Below are 17,607 nucleotides of genomic sequence, written 5' to 3' on the forward strand. Positions count from 1 at the left end.
TTTAAGTTGTCAGGTCATGGAAAAAAACCTAAGCTAGTGTTCACACTTAAAGTGCAGACAATATATATTTAAAATTTGAAGAAAAGTTACAAAAATGTTTGGTTCGTTGCATCTCAATCAATCAGTCAGTTATTTAGTGATGGCCGTGAGGTGGCTTTGTTTTACTTTGAATTCGTTGAACTGTGTTTGCTGGGCTTCGTATTTGTATTGATGATCTATCGTTGACATAGGATATCAGCTATTGGTGGCTCCCATCGAAATAATACCAACGCCGTTAAAAACACATACTGTATATAGACCAATATAGTATACACCTACCTGTTGGTGTGGGAGTTGTTGTGCATGAACCAGGAGCGGTTGTTGTCCACATACATGGCCCACGCCTTGTCATCTTTGCCCAGCATCATGTCTTTCATGGTGTTGATCCTCGCCACGCCAAACGCAGGGTCAGGGTGGTTGTCGTAGCGGTCGATGCGGACCTCCCAGTAGTGGATGCCCTGAGATTCACGTGGAAGTAGAATAGATTTGAACAAATGCGATGTGAAAACAGATGTTGGTGACCCGCTCACTCATATGAGAAAGAAATCGAATCTACGTATAAAAATCCATAAAACAGACAACACGTGTGAGCTTACTTTGGAGAAAGCAGCGGTTCCCAGCACCACGCGGTCGTCGTAGCTGCTGCAGGTGACTGTCTGGTTTTCATTGGTCAGAACTATGTCCCGATGAGCAGTGGAGGGGTCAAAGGAGAACCAGGCCACTGTAGGAGGGAGACAACAGTTGGTCATGATGAGTATTAAGATAGATATAGAATTAGAAGTTCTGAAAGTCTGTGCCACCATTCAGACCCATGTAGTCAGTCACAAAACCACATTTGTACCTAAACCCTTCCTTCACAAACTGGTGTCACACTTTTGCTTGCCAAAACATGCAGTAATATCATATTAGCAGCTTTCTATCATGTTGATGGTGCTCATTAATTGTTTTTATCCTCATCAATATGGACACACTCCGCTGCCACGGTGAGAAACTCAAATCTGCTCTTTTTATAACAAGAAATACTTCCTGTCATAATGACATTTTGTCAAATAATCATGTCAGGATAACAGATAATGTTCTGTTGTATTGATAATAAAATATAATAATATTAACAATTTATTTTGCTGTATTAAAGCAATGTATGTGTATATAACAAGATACATTCATACGTTAAAATGATTGAAATTAAATCAGTCAAAGCCTCAAGAAACAGAGCTGATTTTTTGTTGCAGAAGCAGCAATTCATTGTTGTACTATCGATACACTTCAGACAATAATATATAAATAGCTCGGACTCATGAAGCTGAAAGGCGGCTTCAGACATTATGAAATGTTATTAATCAGCCCATCAGGACATTTTCAACAAGTCTCTAAGCCTCCACTGTGATTAGATGACCATCAGCTGCTATATTAGGAGAGTCGTCTGTTGCCACATTAACACACGTATTATCAGTGGGTTCCTTCTGGACAGAGTTACGTATGGAAATCCATGTCTGGCATTACATACATGGCATATATAACGTTCTGTCTGGCGGGGCATAAGTGCGTGGGTGAGTTTATAGCTGCAGGATAAAAGCACGCGTGCACACACACACACACATACACACACACACACACACACACACACACAAACTAAAGCCATGAAAAATCAGAACAGAAACTTCAGGGATGCATTTACTATAGCTGCCTGGAGGCAGAAATGCTTCATCAGCTGGCTACAACCTTATGCTGCATCATTGATTTGGAAGTGGTGACACATCAAACACACACACACACACACACACACACACACACACACACACAAAATTGTACATAAAAATCAATGTTTGTTATTTACTTGTCATGTCTCTTTTCTCTGTGTATTTGGAGGAAGCTACAGTCCTCGAGGATAGAGGAGGAGGAGGCGATGAGGAGCAAGAGGAGGAAAAAGAGGGCGAGTTGACAAAGAAAATGAAATGCCAAAGAAAAGGAAAAAAGAGGGCGGGAGGGATGAACGGTTATCAGTCACAAAACAGACTAATGCCCATTGTTGCTGAAACTGGCAAAGTGAGATAGAGTGTCTCAGTGTGACTCACCTTCATCCCACTGTGGTTGTGGAAAATGTTGTCATTGTCCCCTTTTATCCTCCTCCTTCTATCTCTAACACCTTTCTTTTCGTTCCTTTGCCCTCTTCAGCTTTGTTTTCCTTAATTGTCTTTCTTCACTCTTCATTCCTTTCTTTACCATTCTTTCTTACACTTATTTGTATCCTTTCCTCCCTCCATCCTTGTCCACTCCCTTCCTTTTCTTGCCTATATCCTATTTATTTCTCTCTTTTTTCACTCTTCATTCCTTTTTCCCTAACATTTCCTTTTCTATTAATTTCTTACTTGTCCACTCCCCTCTTTCCTTTCCTTTTCTTACAGGTTCTCTCATTTCCTTTCCTCTTCTTTCCTCTCCTTTCGGTCTTTTACTCCTCCCCTTTCTTTTCTTATCCTCTTTTTTACTTACTTTTAACATTACTCCCCTCTCCTTCCCCTTTCTCTTCATTTCTTTCGTTCCTTGTCCACTCCCTTCTTTCCTTTCATTTTCTTAGCTCCCCCACTCTTTTCCTTTACTTGTACTATCCTTTCTTTTGCCCTCCTCCCTGTCCTTTTCCATCCCTTCCCTTTCTATAGCTTTTCTGTTTCCTTCCAATTGCCTTACTCTCCTCTCCTTTCATTTTGACTCCCTTCCTTTCCTTGTCTAATCAATTTTACATGCTACAATTCATTTGTGTCTTCAAATCTTTTACGAAGATCATCACAAATACAACTATTCTGCGGGAAACAATAAAATCAAGACAATCAAAGGAGGATTATTCTGAAGGATACAGACATTATCCTTTAGCCGACACTTAGTGCCAATTTGGCAAAGCTGTAGAACACCCCCCCCCCCCCCCCCCCCCCACACACACACACACACATACACACACACACATACTGCCTACCATCAGAGGTCTTGAGCACCACAGTCTTGCTGTACGGCCCCACACCGATAGCATTGTAGGCTTTCACCCTGGCGTTGTAGGAGCTGTTAAAATGAAGGCCGTCCACAGTACACACTGTTTCCTTCCCCACATACACCTCCTGAGGGCACACACACATTTTAGTAGCATCATTACAAATGCAGATTAAGTGCATGCACATGTTTGTTCGCTGCTTAAACACACAAGATGGACTCAAGTATTAGTAAAGACTCACACACTTAAAATGCATGTTTACTGATGACACACATATAACACACACACACACACACACACACACACACACACACACTACCATCTGGCTTCAATCAGAGTTGAGCAGCATTTGGATAATTAATAATAAAATCAAAAGGAAGACTAGCCACAGAAGTGACATCATTTACTGCATGGTGTCATATTAGTGACAACATGACATGCACATTACGAATTATAACTCAGTGTGTGGGCGTTTGCGAGGCACAGACCCTGTACTGTCCTCCGTTGCCGTCGTCCAGCTCCAGGATGTAGCCCTCAATGAGGCTGACAGGGGGCGCAGTTACCCTCCAGGCCAAGGTGGCGCTGTTGTTCCTGGTGCAGCACTTCTCCAGCTGCAAGAGAGGAGCCACCGGTACCGAGGGTCCAGACTCCACTGTGGGGAGAAAAAGATGGATGAGACGTAAAGATTGTGATGGGGAGTTTAGAGGAAGGAGAGATGAAAGGGTGGGTGGATGCACGAAGAAAAAAAGAAGACATGACATGTCGTCAGCTGGCTGGTTGACTTTAAACAAACTGATGGGAGAGAAAGACGGGCTTTACTGTAGATCTAGTGGGGGATGAAAACATTTCCATGTTTATACACAGGGTAACCGGTGGGAATTGGTGGAGGCTTGAAGTAGGCCATGTGAAGACATATAGTATATACATTATAGAGGTAGCAGTAGTGGGGCATAGGATAAGACCAATATAAGCTTCGAAGACTAGTTGATATTCTGTGACAAACCCTCCGGCAGCAATTATTTAAACAGTATATTGCTTATTTCTTGTAAGACATTTAAGTAGTAGGTGTTCTTGTCAAGGTGGGACAACCTCTCAAATGATAAGTAGACTGTCTTGAGATACAAACTGCCTATTGAAAAGACAGACGAACACATTTAGCTAATTGCTAGATTCAGGGCAGGAATCTTGGCTTGTTAAAGAAGTCAAAAAATGAATGTCATATCAAAGAATTTTCGAATAAACAATCATATCTGTCTAACCCTTGTGGTGGTAAAATTGGTGCTAACAAACAGGACATGACTGCATTCCAAAAGGAGCTGAAACAAACACACAAACAACAACATCAGGGTAAAAATAACCACTGAACACACACAAGTGGAGATCTCAGGGTGATGAATTCTGCTTCATTCATCATTTCTTCATTTGTTATCTGATCTTTCAAGACCAAAATAAGTAGTAGTGAAGACACAGAGGAAAGGCAGCAGTCATGACAGAGGGAACAACATAGCAGGGTCGATCTGATATACACTGTACTTATCGATTCACTTTATCAATGTCACAGTAATCACAGCATTTGTAGCCAAAGTAGTTCTTTGATTCATGCACAACCACAAGATGACGATTATTTGTTGTTAAATTAATGCAATTTTATCATTTGTATTCATGTTTGCAGCAATATATTCTCCATTTATTACTTGTAGTATGCTATACTTTAAATCCATATTTTACAATTTCATTTTAAGATTTTAAGATCTTTTTTGAAAAAGATTATCTTTATTGTTTATTTTAGATAACAATTCAATAATTGTGATTCTGACATTTGGGGATCATGTTTAATACACATTTCCTTTTATTATATTTGTGCTGAAAGGTGGCACAAATGATTATTTCCACAAAAAAAATCAAAGGATTGGTAACCAAAGACTAGCATGGAACACAGAGAAGTACTTCAGGCAACAAATTTCTGTGACTTATATGGAAACTTTGTGCTCCAGTGAAGGCAGCGCTATTCTGCAGAGGTGCCATTCATTGGAGAGGAGCTGGAAAACAATAACCATGCAGAGACCAGATAGACGCTGTGGGACAAAAGGACCGGTGATCTTCCAACCATAAGCAGTGCTGAGGGACGAGGAAGGAGTGACGAAAAAAATTCAAGGAAGGAAAACAGAGGTTCACTGTGAAAAGTAGAGTCTCTGAAATACCTCCTGGGCTCTCTGTCTCCAGCTCAGCCTCACCACTGTCTGCTGCCTGCATTTGTTTCAATAACGGATTCTCCTGCACATCTGTAAATATGACGTTGGTTTGGATGTTTTAATGTCAGAGCACATGGACAAAAGATGGCACATAAAGCAGCTGGAACTGACAGTGGGACCAGTGCAGATATTTGGATTGAATGCATTAGAAACATGACAAAAGGTAAATATTCGCTGACGCAATGAAGAGCTTGTGCTGTGTCAACAAAATGACCAACTTCGGCAACACAAAAGCCTTATGGTCATTAATTTGCAAATGATATGTAAATGTAATAATGTTCACCATATATCATTGACTTGTAGGTCAGACTATTATACTTCATAAATACTTCTTATGTCAGAAAATCTCTTACATATAAGTTATTTTGAAATATGTAAATATTTCATCAATGTAAAATGTTGTATCATCTGCATATTATGACACATTCTGAGTTTTTTTCCCAAATATCTGATATTAGATCAGAAAACGCTACATTTTAATTACCATCTAAATTGTTGAGATACAAGCGAGTTTACCTTTAACCTGAACCTCAAACACAGAGTGAGAGTTTAAATGACAAATTCTTACCCTTAATTTTTTACCACTTCACGATGGAGCATAAAACATTACAGGAAATACTCTGTGAAATTCAAACTTTCTACTGAGTGTTTGGGTTAGGCTTGCTGAATGCATCAAAAATGGGAACACATGAAATACAGCGTTCGTTCATTACAATTCCTTCAGGTAACATGATAAAGAAAACTAAAACCTAAAATTTTGTTTTTCACTCTTGGATTGAAATGTTTTTGTTATTGTTTTGTAGTGTGTGCTAAGGATTTAGCTACGATTTAGGTCTGTAGATATTCTAGAAATTTGGGGGTTTTGGCATTCTGAAGAGGATCCTACAATAAAACCGAAGACATGGTAAATATTTTCTTGACTGCTTCCAGTATTTTGAATCACTTAAATGTTGTTACAGGCTAACTAAATACATAACTGCCTGGCTACAGCAATTAGACCTCTATGTTGGTAAAATAAGAGGCTGCTGCTTTGTTTTATAGGTCAATAATTGCCTAATAACTTCTTTGGAAATTCCCTGACAAGAACTATGTAATCTGGTAATAATTAAATGGGAAAGACAAACGTCTGAAGTGTTTGCACCAGTTTAGTTGGTTGAGTTTATAAGCAGTTGTTGATTTATGGAGGATATCAAGACTGAAAAACATGTGATCCAGAGCAACTCATTCAGTTCAGATGGCCAATTATAACTTAAAATGAAGGAGAATACTTTCAGGCTACTTATGAACCAGAACACCTCCTGCACTGTGTTGTTGCTCAGGGTGTCAAAGACTAAAATTCAAAGACATGAAATCAAATGCTCCATGTTAAAACTCCTTCGCTTTGTTCCTGATGTGGCGGTGGGGAAACGTACAGATGGGTTTCATGTCGTCGGACTTAATTAAAGAACAAAGGGAAGGACGACCAAAGCCTCTCAACTACTTACAAGCCTACTCAGCCTACTCAAATTAGAGAAAGTCTCCTTCAAGTGCGACTCAATCAGGGTCATGACTGTAATATTTGTAATAGATCACAATGCATTTTTAATAAATGCAAATAAAATATTGCATGTAATGTAATAATGAGCATTATTCACTATTATAGCGATGTTGAATCAACATCTACAAAGGAAAACGCCTGATCTTTACTGCCCCAGTGGATCCGTATCATAATAAAATATGCAGAGGGCTGATTACATATTTAATGTACATTAACAATATATCTGGGTAATTTCTAAGACTGCAGCAGAATCAATGTAAAGGACGTTGTGTTTACTCATGCACGCCAACTGGTTGCTGGGTAGCAACAGCCAATGAATACCTAATCAGCTATGTACATTGTTGTACAGCTGGAAGAAACCTCTGAAGGGAAGAGCGACAAAAACTACATGTTATGTTGCCTGTTTAAAGAGGCACTCCACCATACTGTAATTCTATTACAGCAGTATGGGAACAACAGGAAATCCTCTCGTTATTCTGACTTGGGAGCGTTCAAGCGTAATTCCAAGATGGTTACCTCCTCTGCTAGCCTTGTAATAACTAATTTAGTTAGTTACTAGTCAAAAACCATATATAAACTGTATTTACCTCCTTTAAAATGAACTGAGCTGATTGCATTGGTGTTAATGTTGGATTTTATTTAAATGCAACTGCCAATGATGGCAGTTTGGCAGACATTTTGCAAAGGTATAATACAAATTGCCAATTGAATAGGCAGTGTGTGCTTTCGTGTCTTCACCTTTGCCCTGGCAGAAGTCCAGCTGCAGGATGGTTTGGAGCAGCGAGTCGGTGTTGAGGGTGAGGTCAAACTCAGGGCCTACTTTTGGCTCCAGGGCTCCTTTCACCCACTGGTCCTGAGATGATATGACCCTCTTGATCAGAGCATCTGAGATCTACACACACACATATGTAGGCAAGGTTGAAGCACGCATGTACACAGTGATGCAAGATAAGCATGTGAAAAGACATGTACAGTCAAACAAACACAGGAAATGAGAGCATCTGAAGTCAATATCTATGCTTGCAGGGCTGGGATACTCTCCCGGCAGAACAGCTTCTCTGCTCTGGGTACAGTTCCATTAGCCTGGCTTTATTACACTGTGTCTGACAAGTGAAATGAGGCAGGCATTAGTGCAGTTCAAATATTTAAGGCTAAGAATTAGACCCCTCATCTGCTAGTAAGAGCTTTATTGCCTCAGGGGGGGGAAAGTGAATACATTATATTAAACTACTCTCAACTGCAAAACATTTGATGGGATCTTCTTGAAAACATGAGCCTAGTATTTAGAAATTCATCCAACGCAATTACAACGCAAATTGCTTCATTTAGCTTAATTTCCCCCACGTCAGATCACTTCAAACTGTATTGTATTTACAAATGTTCCTGAACTGATATCCTCCCTTGATTTTTTTAAGAGACTCTAGTTAGGATTTAGCTGTTGGCAACCATAAAGGACCACATAATCAATACATTATAAAATATTCAGATGAAATGGAAGCAAGGGGATGTGTGTGTGTGTGTGTGTGTGTGTGTGTGTGTGTGAGTGAGAGTGTGTGGGTGTGTGTGTCCCTCAGAAGTTTCTTTGATCTTTATTTCATCTCTCCCTTTCACCTTACTCTATTTCTCTCTTGCTTTCTTTCCAGGAAGAGAAATGAATTAGAAGCAGAGACACTAGAATTCCATTTAATACCATTCAATAGAAATTGAAACGGTGGTTTCAATGGTTGGAGAAGGTTAAAAGACCATGTGTTGTTTTATTCTTTACTTTTTGTTGGAAATGTTTCTTCTTCTTTACCATTTAACCCTTGGGTTTATTTTATATTGGCTGTTAGGGCGTCTCACATCCACCACAGCTGTACTATATGTGCACAAATTAAATAATTGTCAAAACATCCCTTTTTTTAACCTTTCCTTATCAAAAAGAATATTAGAAAAGTATTGAGGTGGTAAATGTTCCAGATGCCACAAACTTGCCTTGCAAATTTGATGAAGGTGACAAAATATGGAAATTACCATATTTTCTTATATGCTATGCATGCAAGATATGGAAGAAGGGGGGGGAAGCGCTCCCTAAAGAGTCCCGTCAAAATGTGTTCCTGACCCCAAACAGAACATTAAACCTAAACTCTCGCATCTTTCGTTCAAGCAGGTGCACATGTCACAGCTGACCTTTCTCAGTTTGACCTGACAATATACGGATCAATAGCTATTGATCGGCCACTAAGCATCTTAGCCTCCTGATGACTAAACATGTCAATTAAAAATAGATCAGCTGCAGTATTAAGCAAATCAGATGCTCTCGTGCTGGTGTGTGTGTGCGGGTGTGTGTGTGTGTGTGCGGGTGTGTGTGTGTGCGGGTGTGTGTGTGTGTGTGTGTGTGTGTGTGTGTGTGTGTATGAATGCAGGCAGGCGTGTGTGTTGTTATTCTCAATCTTCCTCCTCAGACTGTGCAGTGTTTTTAGATGTGCTCGCTTTACAAACATCAGAGGCTCCCTACACTGCTGATTTCTCCTCTTTGGACTCAAAGGAACTAAGTTCCTTGCTTCCTTCTTCCTTTTAACTTTTATATTTAAAATTGTGGTTGTAAATACTTCATAAAAGTAGATTTTTTTTCAATGTAGTAAGACCTCATACTGTGTATGCCATGTGTGTGATCTCTGAAAGTTAAGTCTTTACTTGAGTAGTTTTAAAAGAGAAGGGTGCCGTTTGTTTATTGTTTTTTTATAGGATTCATAAGACATCGCTATAAAGTTGTTTCTTTATCCTGTTGCTTTGCGAGACATGCATATGCCATGATCTTACACTTGTGCAATCTCCCCCCCCACACACACACAGTGGATCGGATACCTGGAGGAATCCACTGGGATCGTTCTCTTTGAGGACTTCCAGGCAGAACTCCATCATGCCGGTGGTCTGACGTAGCTTCATGGTGCAGTGGGTGATCTGGTCACGCACCACCTGAGACAAAGACACAGATCAGAGACAGTAGATGTTAAAAGTTATGTTACAGAGCAGAGCTTCTGTAATGTTGTCGATGATTTTAAACCTTGAATAGACCGTGAACCCCGAATGTGACAATTTGTTTTATGTTAAAGTGCAGAGAGAGCATTTGGTTTTACTTTGTGTTAGGTGTAAAATTCCCTGACATCAGAGAATTATGATTTTCCCGTACGTAACGGCTCAGTAACCATTAAGTCTGTACCCAAATGCAAATTGCCATCTTTGATGAGGGAGGCAGTTTGCAACAGGGGATAAATAGGTGCACTAAAAAACTTGACAGTGCCAGTTTGTTCCGGTCAGCTCTAATATCTCATCGCAAATAGGCTAATGAAAATATTTTTCACACAGCTCGGCATGACTGAATCCAAGGAGAAAATATTCTCTGGTGTCTTTGCCAACACTTAAGATATTAAATTAAAGATTCTCACAGTATCTCTGCCACCAGCTGCTGTTTGATTATTAGATGATAGAGATTCAACATCACGCCGACCGCCTCTTTTGTTTCCTTCGCTCCAATTAACCAGGATTTCTCGCCCTCGCCAAAAAGCTGCATGCCCGCACGACCAAATGGAGGAGAGCCAACACAAATAAGTAGCCTGACCAAGCAGAGGGGGCATAAGATAAAGTGCTTACTGTCCAAAGAGCAGGTAAAGGTCAAGAAACTAAAAACTAAACCCAGGCTAAAGACTTAAACGCTATGGCTTGGATTGACATTGTGTACAGTAGGTGGAAAAGGGCTGGTGCATATACTAGGAGGCCACAAAAACCTTCCCATGCCGTTCAGCAATGCCACAAAGAAAACAGGAGAATGCATAAAAGTGTGAAAGTGCAATGTGTTAATGTGTGACAAATACAGGAATTTAGCCAACACAAGAAAAAGGCCCGGATTGGCAGCAAGATGCTATATGTACTCAGAGTGTGATTAGAGAATGGGGAGCAGGTGTGCGGATCGGTGCGGATCAGGTGATTGGCACTGGCTGGAACAACAGGTGAGTCAGTGGCTGGCAGGCAAAACAGACAGCAGGAATGTATGATTCAATATTTGGAAGACATCTTTAGAAAATCCCATAGTATTCCTGGTACACTGTCCCGTTATCAGCCATCTTTGAATGTCTCTCACACACACACACACACACACACACACACACACAGACATCACATGCTATCTGCTGGCTGAAATCTGCAGGGAAATGAGATTTGGACGGTTGTCACAACCAGTCGTTCGAGGCTAATTGAAAAGCAGTGAACTGTCACCGCCTTATTAGCCTTTTGTTTACATTTAATAATGCCTGCACCACATTTCAACTGATCAGTGGTATTTAATTATCTTAACAGATATATGTATTTAATATGAACTGAGCATGAACTTAAATATGTACGCGACAAATACAGCAACTTTTAAAAGGTTAAGCAAGGGAAAATTAGACAGAAAAGATCTTGCGATGCCTTGTGAATCCACGATAATTAATTACACCGTGAACCAACGGCCGCCTAAAGGAATCAGAGAGTTAATTAGACGGAGCCTTGGAAATTAGGCCCCTCGTTTATTTGATGGTTAATGAGATCACAGTTAATTATTCACCCGTCAACTGCTGTATAAACTGAAATATGAAGAGCATGAACTGAGAGTCAACTGAAAGAGGATCAAAACAATTGAGAATTTCAAGGTACGGAAACTGAGGGTGTGATGAAGCAAACAGCAGAAATATCGGGTGGAAACTGGTCGAATATATTTTACAATAAACCCTAAATCTATTCTTGTGCCATGACATTTTTTTTTTGGTAATGTTCAACCTCTTATATCATTGTGTGAACAGTTGCTTGAAACCCACCTGTTCACACTTGCGTTTGCCAAGTTTGATTTATTTTAGTCTTTTCCTTATCTCCCATTTTTCTACTTATTATTCGTTCTATGTCTTCCTTTTCTCTTTTGTCATGAAGCACTTTTTGATGTCTGATCTAGAAAGGTGCTATATACAGTAAATAAACTTTACCCACTCGTTATATCTTCATATCTTGTGTTTGTCTTTTATTCGTCTTTTGGTTTGCTTTGAGTTTCAAATAATATTCATATCTTGTGTATTGAATTAGTGATTTTTTTGGTTGTGATGTGTGAAAAGATTTGGTTTAGAGCCATGTCTTGGGCTATGTTTAAGGATTTAAGATTAGGGAGGTTAAAGAATGAATCATTGTGTATTTTGTGGCTATATAATCACCTTAACACACCTTAGCAAAATACACACACACACATACACACGCTTAAATTATTTACCAGGTTGGATAGAACCCCGCACTTATCTCCTGTGTCAACAACATGAAGTGTGAAGCGTGAAGCCTGAGTAAATCTCAGATTTATTTCAATTTTTTTCTGTCCCGCTGAGATGTGCCGCCAGCTCCCTCCCACGTGCTCCTGACGGCTCTATCAATATGTTCCACATGCATCTGAAATGAATTTGAGGGTGTGAATACTAAAACATGTAAATGCAAACTCCGATTTGGGATACCAGACACACTGCTGACATGACTCACGGTCTCTTCATCACACTCTGAACCACGTTTCAGTTCAGGTTAGGGCAATATTTTGGGTCGTTATTGTTCATGGTGCAAGTGCACAGTCTTTACGATGGCATGGTGTAGTAGAGAAAACCATGATGGAGCGCTACAGTATTTAGTGGTGTAGAAAATGACAAAATGCAGGAAAAGACAGAAAATACAGGAAAACAAATGCTCATCATACAATATTGCTGTAAAACTTCACGTGCAGTTCATGTTCCTGCAGTCTGTAAGCAAAGTGATAAACAAAACCTCTCGTTTTGCATTTTCTAAAACAATTGTCAAATTTAAAGAAACAGCATAAAACTGTCAGGTGTGATCTTAAAGAAATGACAGAATTGGCTTCTGATTTCAATAACTGAGATCGGATGAAGCCTAATCTCATTCATAGTAGAACTCAGACACAAACTCATCTGTATGCGTCAGAGAGAAGTGAATATTAATCCATCAGCCGCTGGATTATGGCTAAAACTACATTGTGTTGTGTGAGTGTGCGTGCGTGCGTGCGTGTGTGTGTGTGTGTGTGTGTGTGTGTGTGTGTGTGTGTGTGTGTGCTTGTGTGCGTGTGCTCTTGAACATGCATCTTTGTGAGGACAAACTTATATACCTTTAGAGTGAGGACATTTTGGAATGTGGGTATGTTTTTGAAAAGTGAGGAATTTGGGGGGAAATTTGAATATTTTACCTGCTCTGTTTGAGGGTTAAGGTATAAATTTGATTTAGGTAGGATTGGCGTTAGGTTTAGGTTGTTGGCTAGGCAGTTAAAAGACCTCCACCGATTTAGCATTGCACTCCCATAACATTGTCAGATTCACGATGGACAAAAGAAATCACAATTTGAGCAGTAGATATCATCGTTTTTATCCCATTTATTCTTCCTCCTTGTCAAAAGTTAGTGCCGCCATTACCCACAATGCAACTCAACCACAGACAGTTGATTTGTGAGTGTTATGCTACTAGGAGCTAGCCTCTGGTCTCAAGCGGAGATGATGATAATGATTCTAGCTCCACGCCCTTAGATGTTTTTCATTTTTCCAAACTTTTAGTCTTCAGACCCAACCAACGCTGACTCAGGTGACATCACCTGAGGCAATTTATAAGACTTTTTGCAGCTCCAGCAAGAGCTACAAAAGGCTTTATACAAATTGTTTCCACATATGCAGTAGTACTTTCCAACCCCTGTACCTAAGACCCTGATGTAAAAACTTGGTGGAGTTCCCCTTTCAGGAATAGGAAGCTGAGGGCAGCCCTGCCTAACATCCTGCTACAAACAACAGTCAAGCATCCACAGCGATGGTTGAGGCGAGGCCAAATTATTATTGAAGGGGATACATTCTTTTCAATGAGGTTCTAACAGGTATATATAGATATATAGAAATATGTGCATATAGTACAGGTTAGTAACACTGACACACACATTCCATGTTACATGACTGTTTGTTTAAATAAACAAACAAACAAAACAAACAAAACACTGCAACACTGTCATCAAAAGTGATGCTTGTAAATACTTCAAAAATGTAAAATCAGTTGAAAATGTTTCAGTTTTAGAATTTGTTACAAACAACATATACACTCCCAACGCTCAGTCTGTCTGTTCTTGGAATGAGGAAACCAAACTGTATTGCTTTTAAGGGATTAAGCCTCTGGCTTTGGTGATTTTTAGAAACATCTGCCTTTCTTGGTGTAGACAGTCTTTAGATTTTTATTTATTTTTTATGATTTGTTGTTTTGTGCCTGGCAAAAGCTGTACTGTTTCTACAAATACAGATTAAAAGGCTTTTGGAAAATAGGAGGTCAAAGAGTGAGTTCACAGTCTGAAAATATGAAGATCCACTGAAACAGATCATCTTTTCAAAGCCTGCTCCGTCCACCGGCACTATGAAAAACAGTTGTGCTTTCTTGAAACTGCAGTTACATAACTCACATTTAGTTTGAAGTCGTCCGAAAACAAACACAAGCTGTGTTCAGTCTCTTAATAATATATGGAAAAGTTGTATCGCGGTTTTCTGAGTTGTGGGTTTAGTGTGACTAACTGATGAACCAAGAACGAATGTGGGAAAATTCCTGGTTAATTATTTTTGCATGATATGACCATAAAAACCAGTTAAATATAATGAAATATTATTTTGAATTAAATTGTGATTAGAGGTTTTTTAAACTAAAGGCTCTGGAGTTCCCTACCCGAAGATCTGAGGTTTGCAGAATTAGTGACATCTTTTGTTTTAAAAGCTATTGTATTAATGATAGCCCAAAATTATCCAGTATTAGGTATTTTTTTATTCGTGCCACCATTATTTATGTGTTTTGTTGTTTTTTTGCCGGTATTTTTAGTACTTTCATTCGTCTAATTTCATTTTATAGTGGCTGTGATTTGTTTTAATTTAGATTTTCCTTGTAAAGAACTTTGAAACATTGTTTTAAAAGGTTCTATACAAATAAAGCTTACTTTTATCATTTGATTAAATCTTTAATTTCTTGCAAATGCAAATCAATGCTGGATGCCTGCATACAATAGAGCTTTTACCGTTAATTGTCTAATTTCTTACATGAATAGCAGCCTGTAATGTTATCAGTTAGAGAGAAACAATGTCCTAAATATGTATTTATGTAAAAGCATCTATCAGCCATCTACAGCTATTGTTCTCTTGTTCCAGCTTCGATGCAGCCTCCAGCTCTTTGCCCTCTGGCTAAATCTCAATCCCCAGCCTGCAGATAATGACAACAGCTGTCCGTGGGGCCTCCATCCAAACACCACCCCTTCCTCCCCCGCCACCCGCCAGACGGTCAGTCGGTCGGCGGGCACGTTGAGGCTGGGCAGGCTTCCATGTGATGCACTACGACTTGGGAAAACCCCAGCGGTGGATTAACAGAGGAAAGTATTGGAAATCTTTGGGTGAGACTGAAATCATATTTTTCAGCTTCTTACTTTACTGGATGAACTCGTTATTATCTTTCAAAATTAAGACGGAGCTGGTTATTTCACACGAGATTTTTGGATTAGTGTTGTGTCTGCCCTCTTCTAACTATTTTGACAGGCTGTTCTCAGACACTGTTCGTAGCCTTACCTACAAAAAGTAATGCACTGTAATTCCTATATATCCCACAAAAGCTAGATTTCAATACTATAACATCAAGTAAATCCAAATATGCTGCTCGCTTTAGGCAGGGAAAGAAGGAAGGAAGGTAAGTGTATTCCTTACTTGCCAGTGAAGAAATGAACCGATGAAGATGAGTGGGTGTTTGCAGCATTTATAGTGTGTCGTTGTACATGATGAAAGGTTCCCTGAAAGGTTGGGTGGATTTACTGCTACACACTGACAAAAGGATCAATCAGCCCCACCTTTAGCTTGCAATCCTTCTCCTTGGCGACTTTGGTGAGCAGTTTGGCTTTCTGTCTGGTGAGCGCCTCGATCAGAGAGTCACACTGGGCCACGAGGCAGGCTTCGAACTCCACGCCGTTCTCCTGAAGCAACACACAAACACACAATCAGATGGGGCAAAAAATCACAAAGACGTCATCTGGGCAGTTTTGCCAAAAGGAAGCTAGTTTAAGGCGTCCCAAAGTCACCCTCCTTATGGGCTCTCAGGTAGAAATAATCAATAAATCAACACTGTGACCAAAATAGCTGCTTTGTGTTTGTTACTGATCTGTTCATTTTCATGTTCAGTTTTGTTTTCATGACACAAACATTATTATTTAACACTATACAGTGTTACTTCAATATACAAAAAATACATCCTGCATCATATTTACCATCTGCCACTACATTCCCTCAAGACACACATTTATATCATACAGCATAAAAATACAACATACTTCCTGTTCATGCCCACATGTAAGGACTTTCCTCATGATGCTACAACCTGGCTGTACAAAACTGCTCACAAAACTGTGTGTGTACGCACACCTGCAGGAAATGTTCCCTTTATGAATCACAGTCCACCTGGAAAAGTGTGCACGTGGATCAGCCTCATATTCTTGTACATGTAGTCGTGTGTCTATGAGTTGTTAGCAGCCCTGCAAAAGAGAGATTTCCCCTCGAAACTGCTCAGATATTTTACTAATTGATCTAATTGGGCAAAAAAGATGACAAAAATGTGTAGTTTTATGCACTCTTCCTGAAATAAGAAATTGATAGAAAAACTTTTACTTGTAATGGGGTATTGGGGTATGTGTTGCAATAGACGCTGTCCTCTGAAGACGATCGACAGCATCAGTCATGCTTGACACGGGAGACCACTTTGACAGTCAATGTTGTTCTCTGACCTTAACTAAATGTTTATTATTTATTATTTATTATTAAGCAGTCATTTTAACCCAAACCATAATGTTTCCCTGAACCTAACCAAGTAATCTTTTTTGCCAGAAGCTGACCAAAACTTCATCATAAATGTGTCAGATCAGAAAACGTACTGTATGTCTCTGCGTGCAGTCCCATGCAAGAGTTGGCACTTAATACAAAAAAGATCCACGGGGGCATTTTCATCTCTGAGCCCACATGATGAGGAGATAAGGTTTTGGATAGTAGTGATTTCAAATCACGCATCCTCCACTCTGGCACACAGTTCAGATCTATAAGAGGATGAGTGCTGGAGGTATTTATTCCTCACGTCACTCCCACATTTTTCCTCCTCTTTATCCATCCATCTCTCTCCCTCATCTCAGACAGAGCAAAATAGTGCAAAGAGTTTGATTTTTCTATATATTTAAATGCAATCCTCTGCATTTTGCAACATGACTGTTAACGCCTCGAATGCATCCAACAAACAATCTCCCTGTCAGAACGTGTCATCCAAAGTCTACTGTGTAAGTGTTTTGGGGTTTTTATACTGTATAATGTCTAAATATTTGACTCCTATCTGTGTGTGTGTGTGTGTGTGTGTGTGTGTGTGTGTGTGTGTGTGTGTGTGTGTGTGTATGTTAGTAAAAATGTGTGCATGACTGGCAGATGCAGCTGCACAGCAATGCTGTCTACAGGGAAAACTCACACATCCAAACACACATACACACACATAACATAACACAAATACACATACATAACACAACACACACACGCCACACGTTTGGCTGATATGGTTTGTTTCAGTTCAGTGAGTCAGTGGATTTGCCTCCATGCTTCAGTGTGAGGAGTCCAAATGTGTCTCTGTGACTGATTTATTTGGAGCTTATTACCCATTACCAGCAACCCCAAAAGCAAAATGTATTTAGTCTAGAAAAAACACCAAAGCTGGTGCAAATTATG

The 17,607-nt window shown here is 39.7% G+C and overlaps 1 protein-coding gene across 1 annotated transcript in view; it reads right to left on the minus strand.

Moving 5' to 3' along the window:
• trim67 (tripartite motif containing 67) overlaps positions 1 to 17,607 on the minus strand; it is a 36,668-nt gene that overhangs the window by 2,826 nt on the left and 16,235 nt on the right. Inside the window, exons 3-10 of the mRNA XM_076084203.1 lie at positions 15,705 to 15,827; positions 9,656 to 9,766; positions 7,547 to 7,700; positions 5,221 to 5,301; positions 3,508 to 3,671; positions 3,001 to 3,146; positions 636 to 822; positions 319 to 497 (exon numbers count right to left, since the gene is read on the minus strand). Coding sequence (XP_075940318.1) covers positions 319 to 497; positions 636 to 822; positions 3,001 to 3,146; positions 3,508 to 3,671; positions 5,221 to 5,301; positions 7,547 to 7,700; positions 9,656 to 9,766; positions 15,705 to 15,827 — 1,145 coding nt within the window. The remainder of the gene's footprint in view (positions 1 to 318; positions 498 to 635; positions 823 to 3,000; positions 3,147 to 3,507; positions 3,672 to 5,220; positions 5,302 to 7,546; positions 7,701 to 9,655; positions 9,767 to 15,704; positions 15,828 to 17,607) is intronic.

The sequence above is a fragment of the Anarhichas minor genome, unplaced genomic scaffold (genome assembly GCF_050575085.1).
Source record: "Anarhichas minor isolate MPS153535 unplaced genomic scaffold, ASM5057508v1 ptg000136l, whole genome shotgun sequence".
Lineage (NCBI taxonomy): Eukaryota > Metazoa > Chordata > Actinopteri > Perciformes > Anarhichadidae > Anarhichas > Anarhichas minor.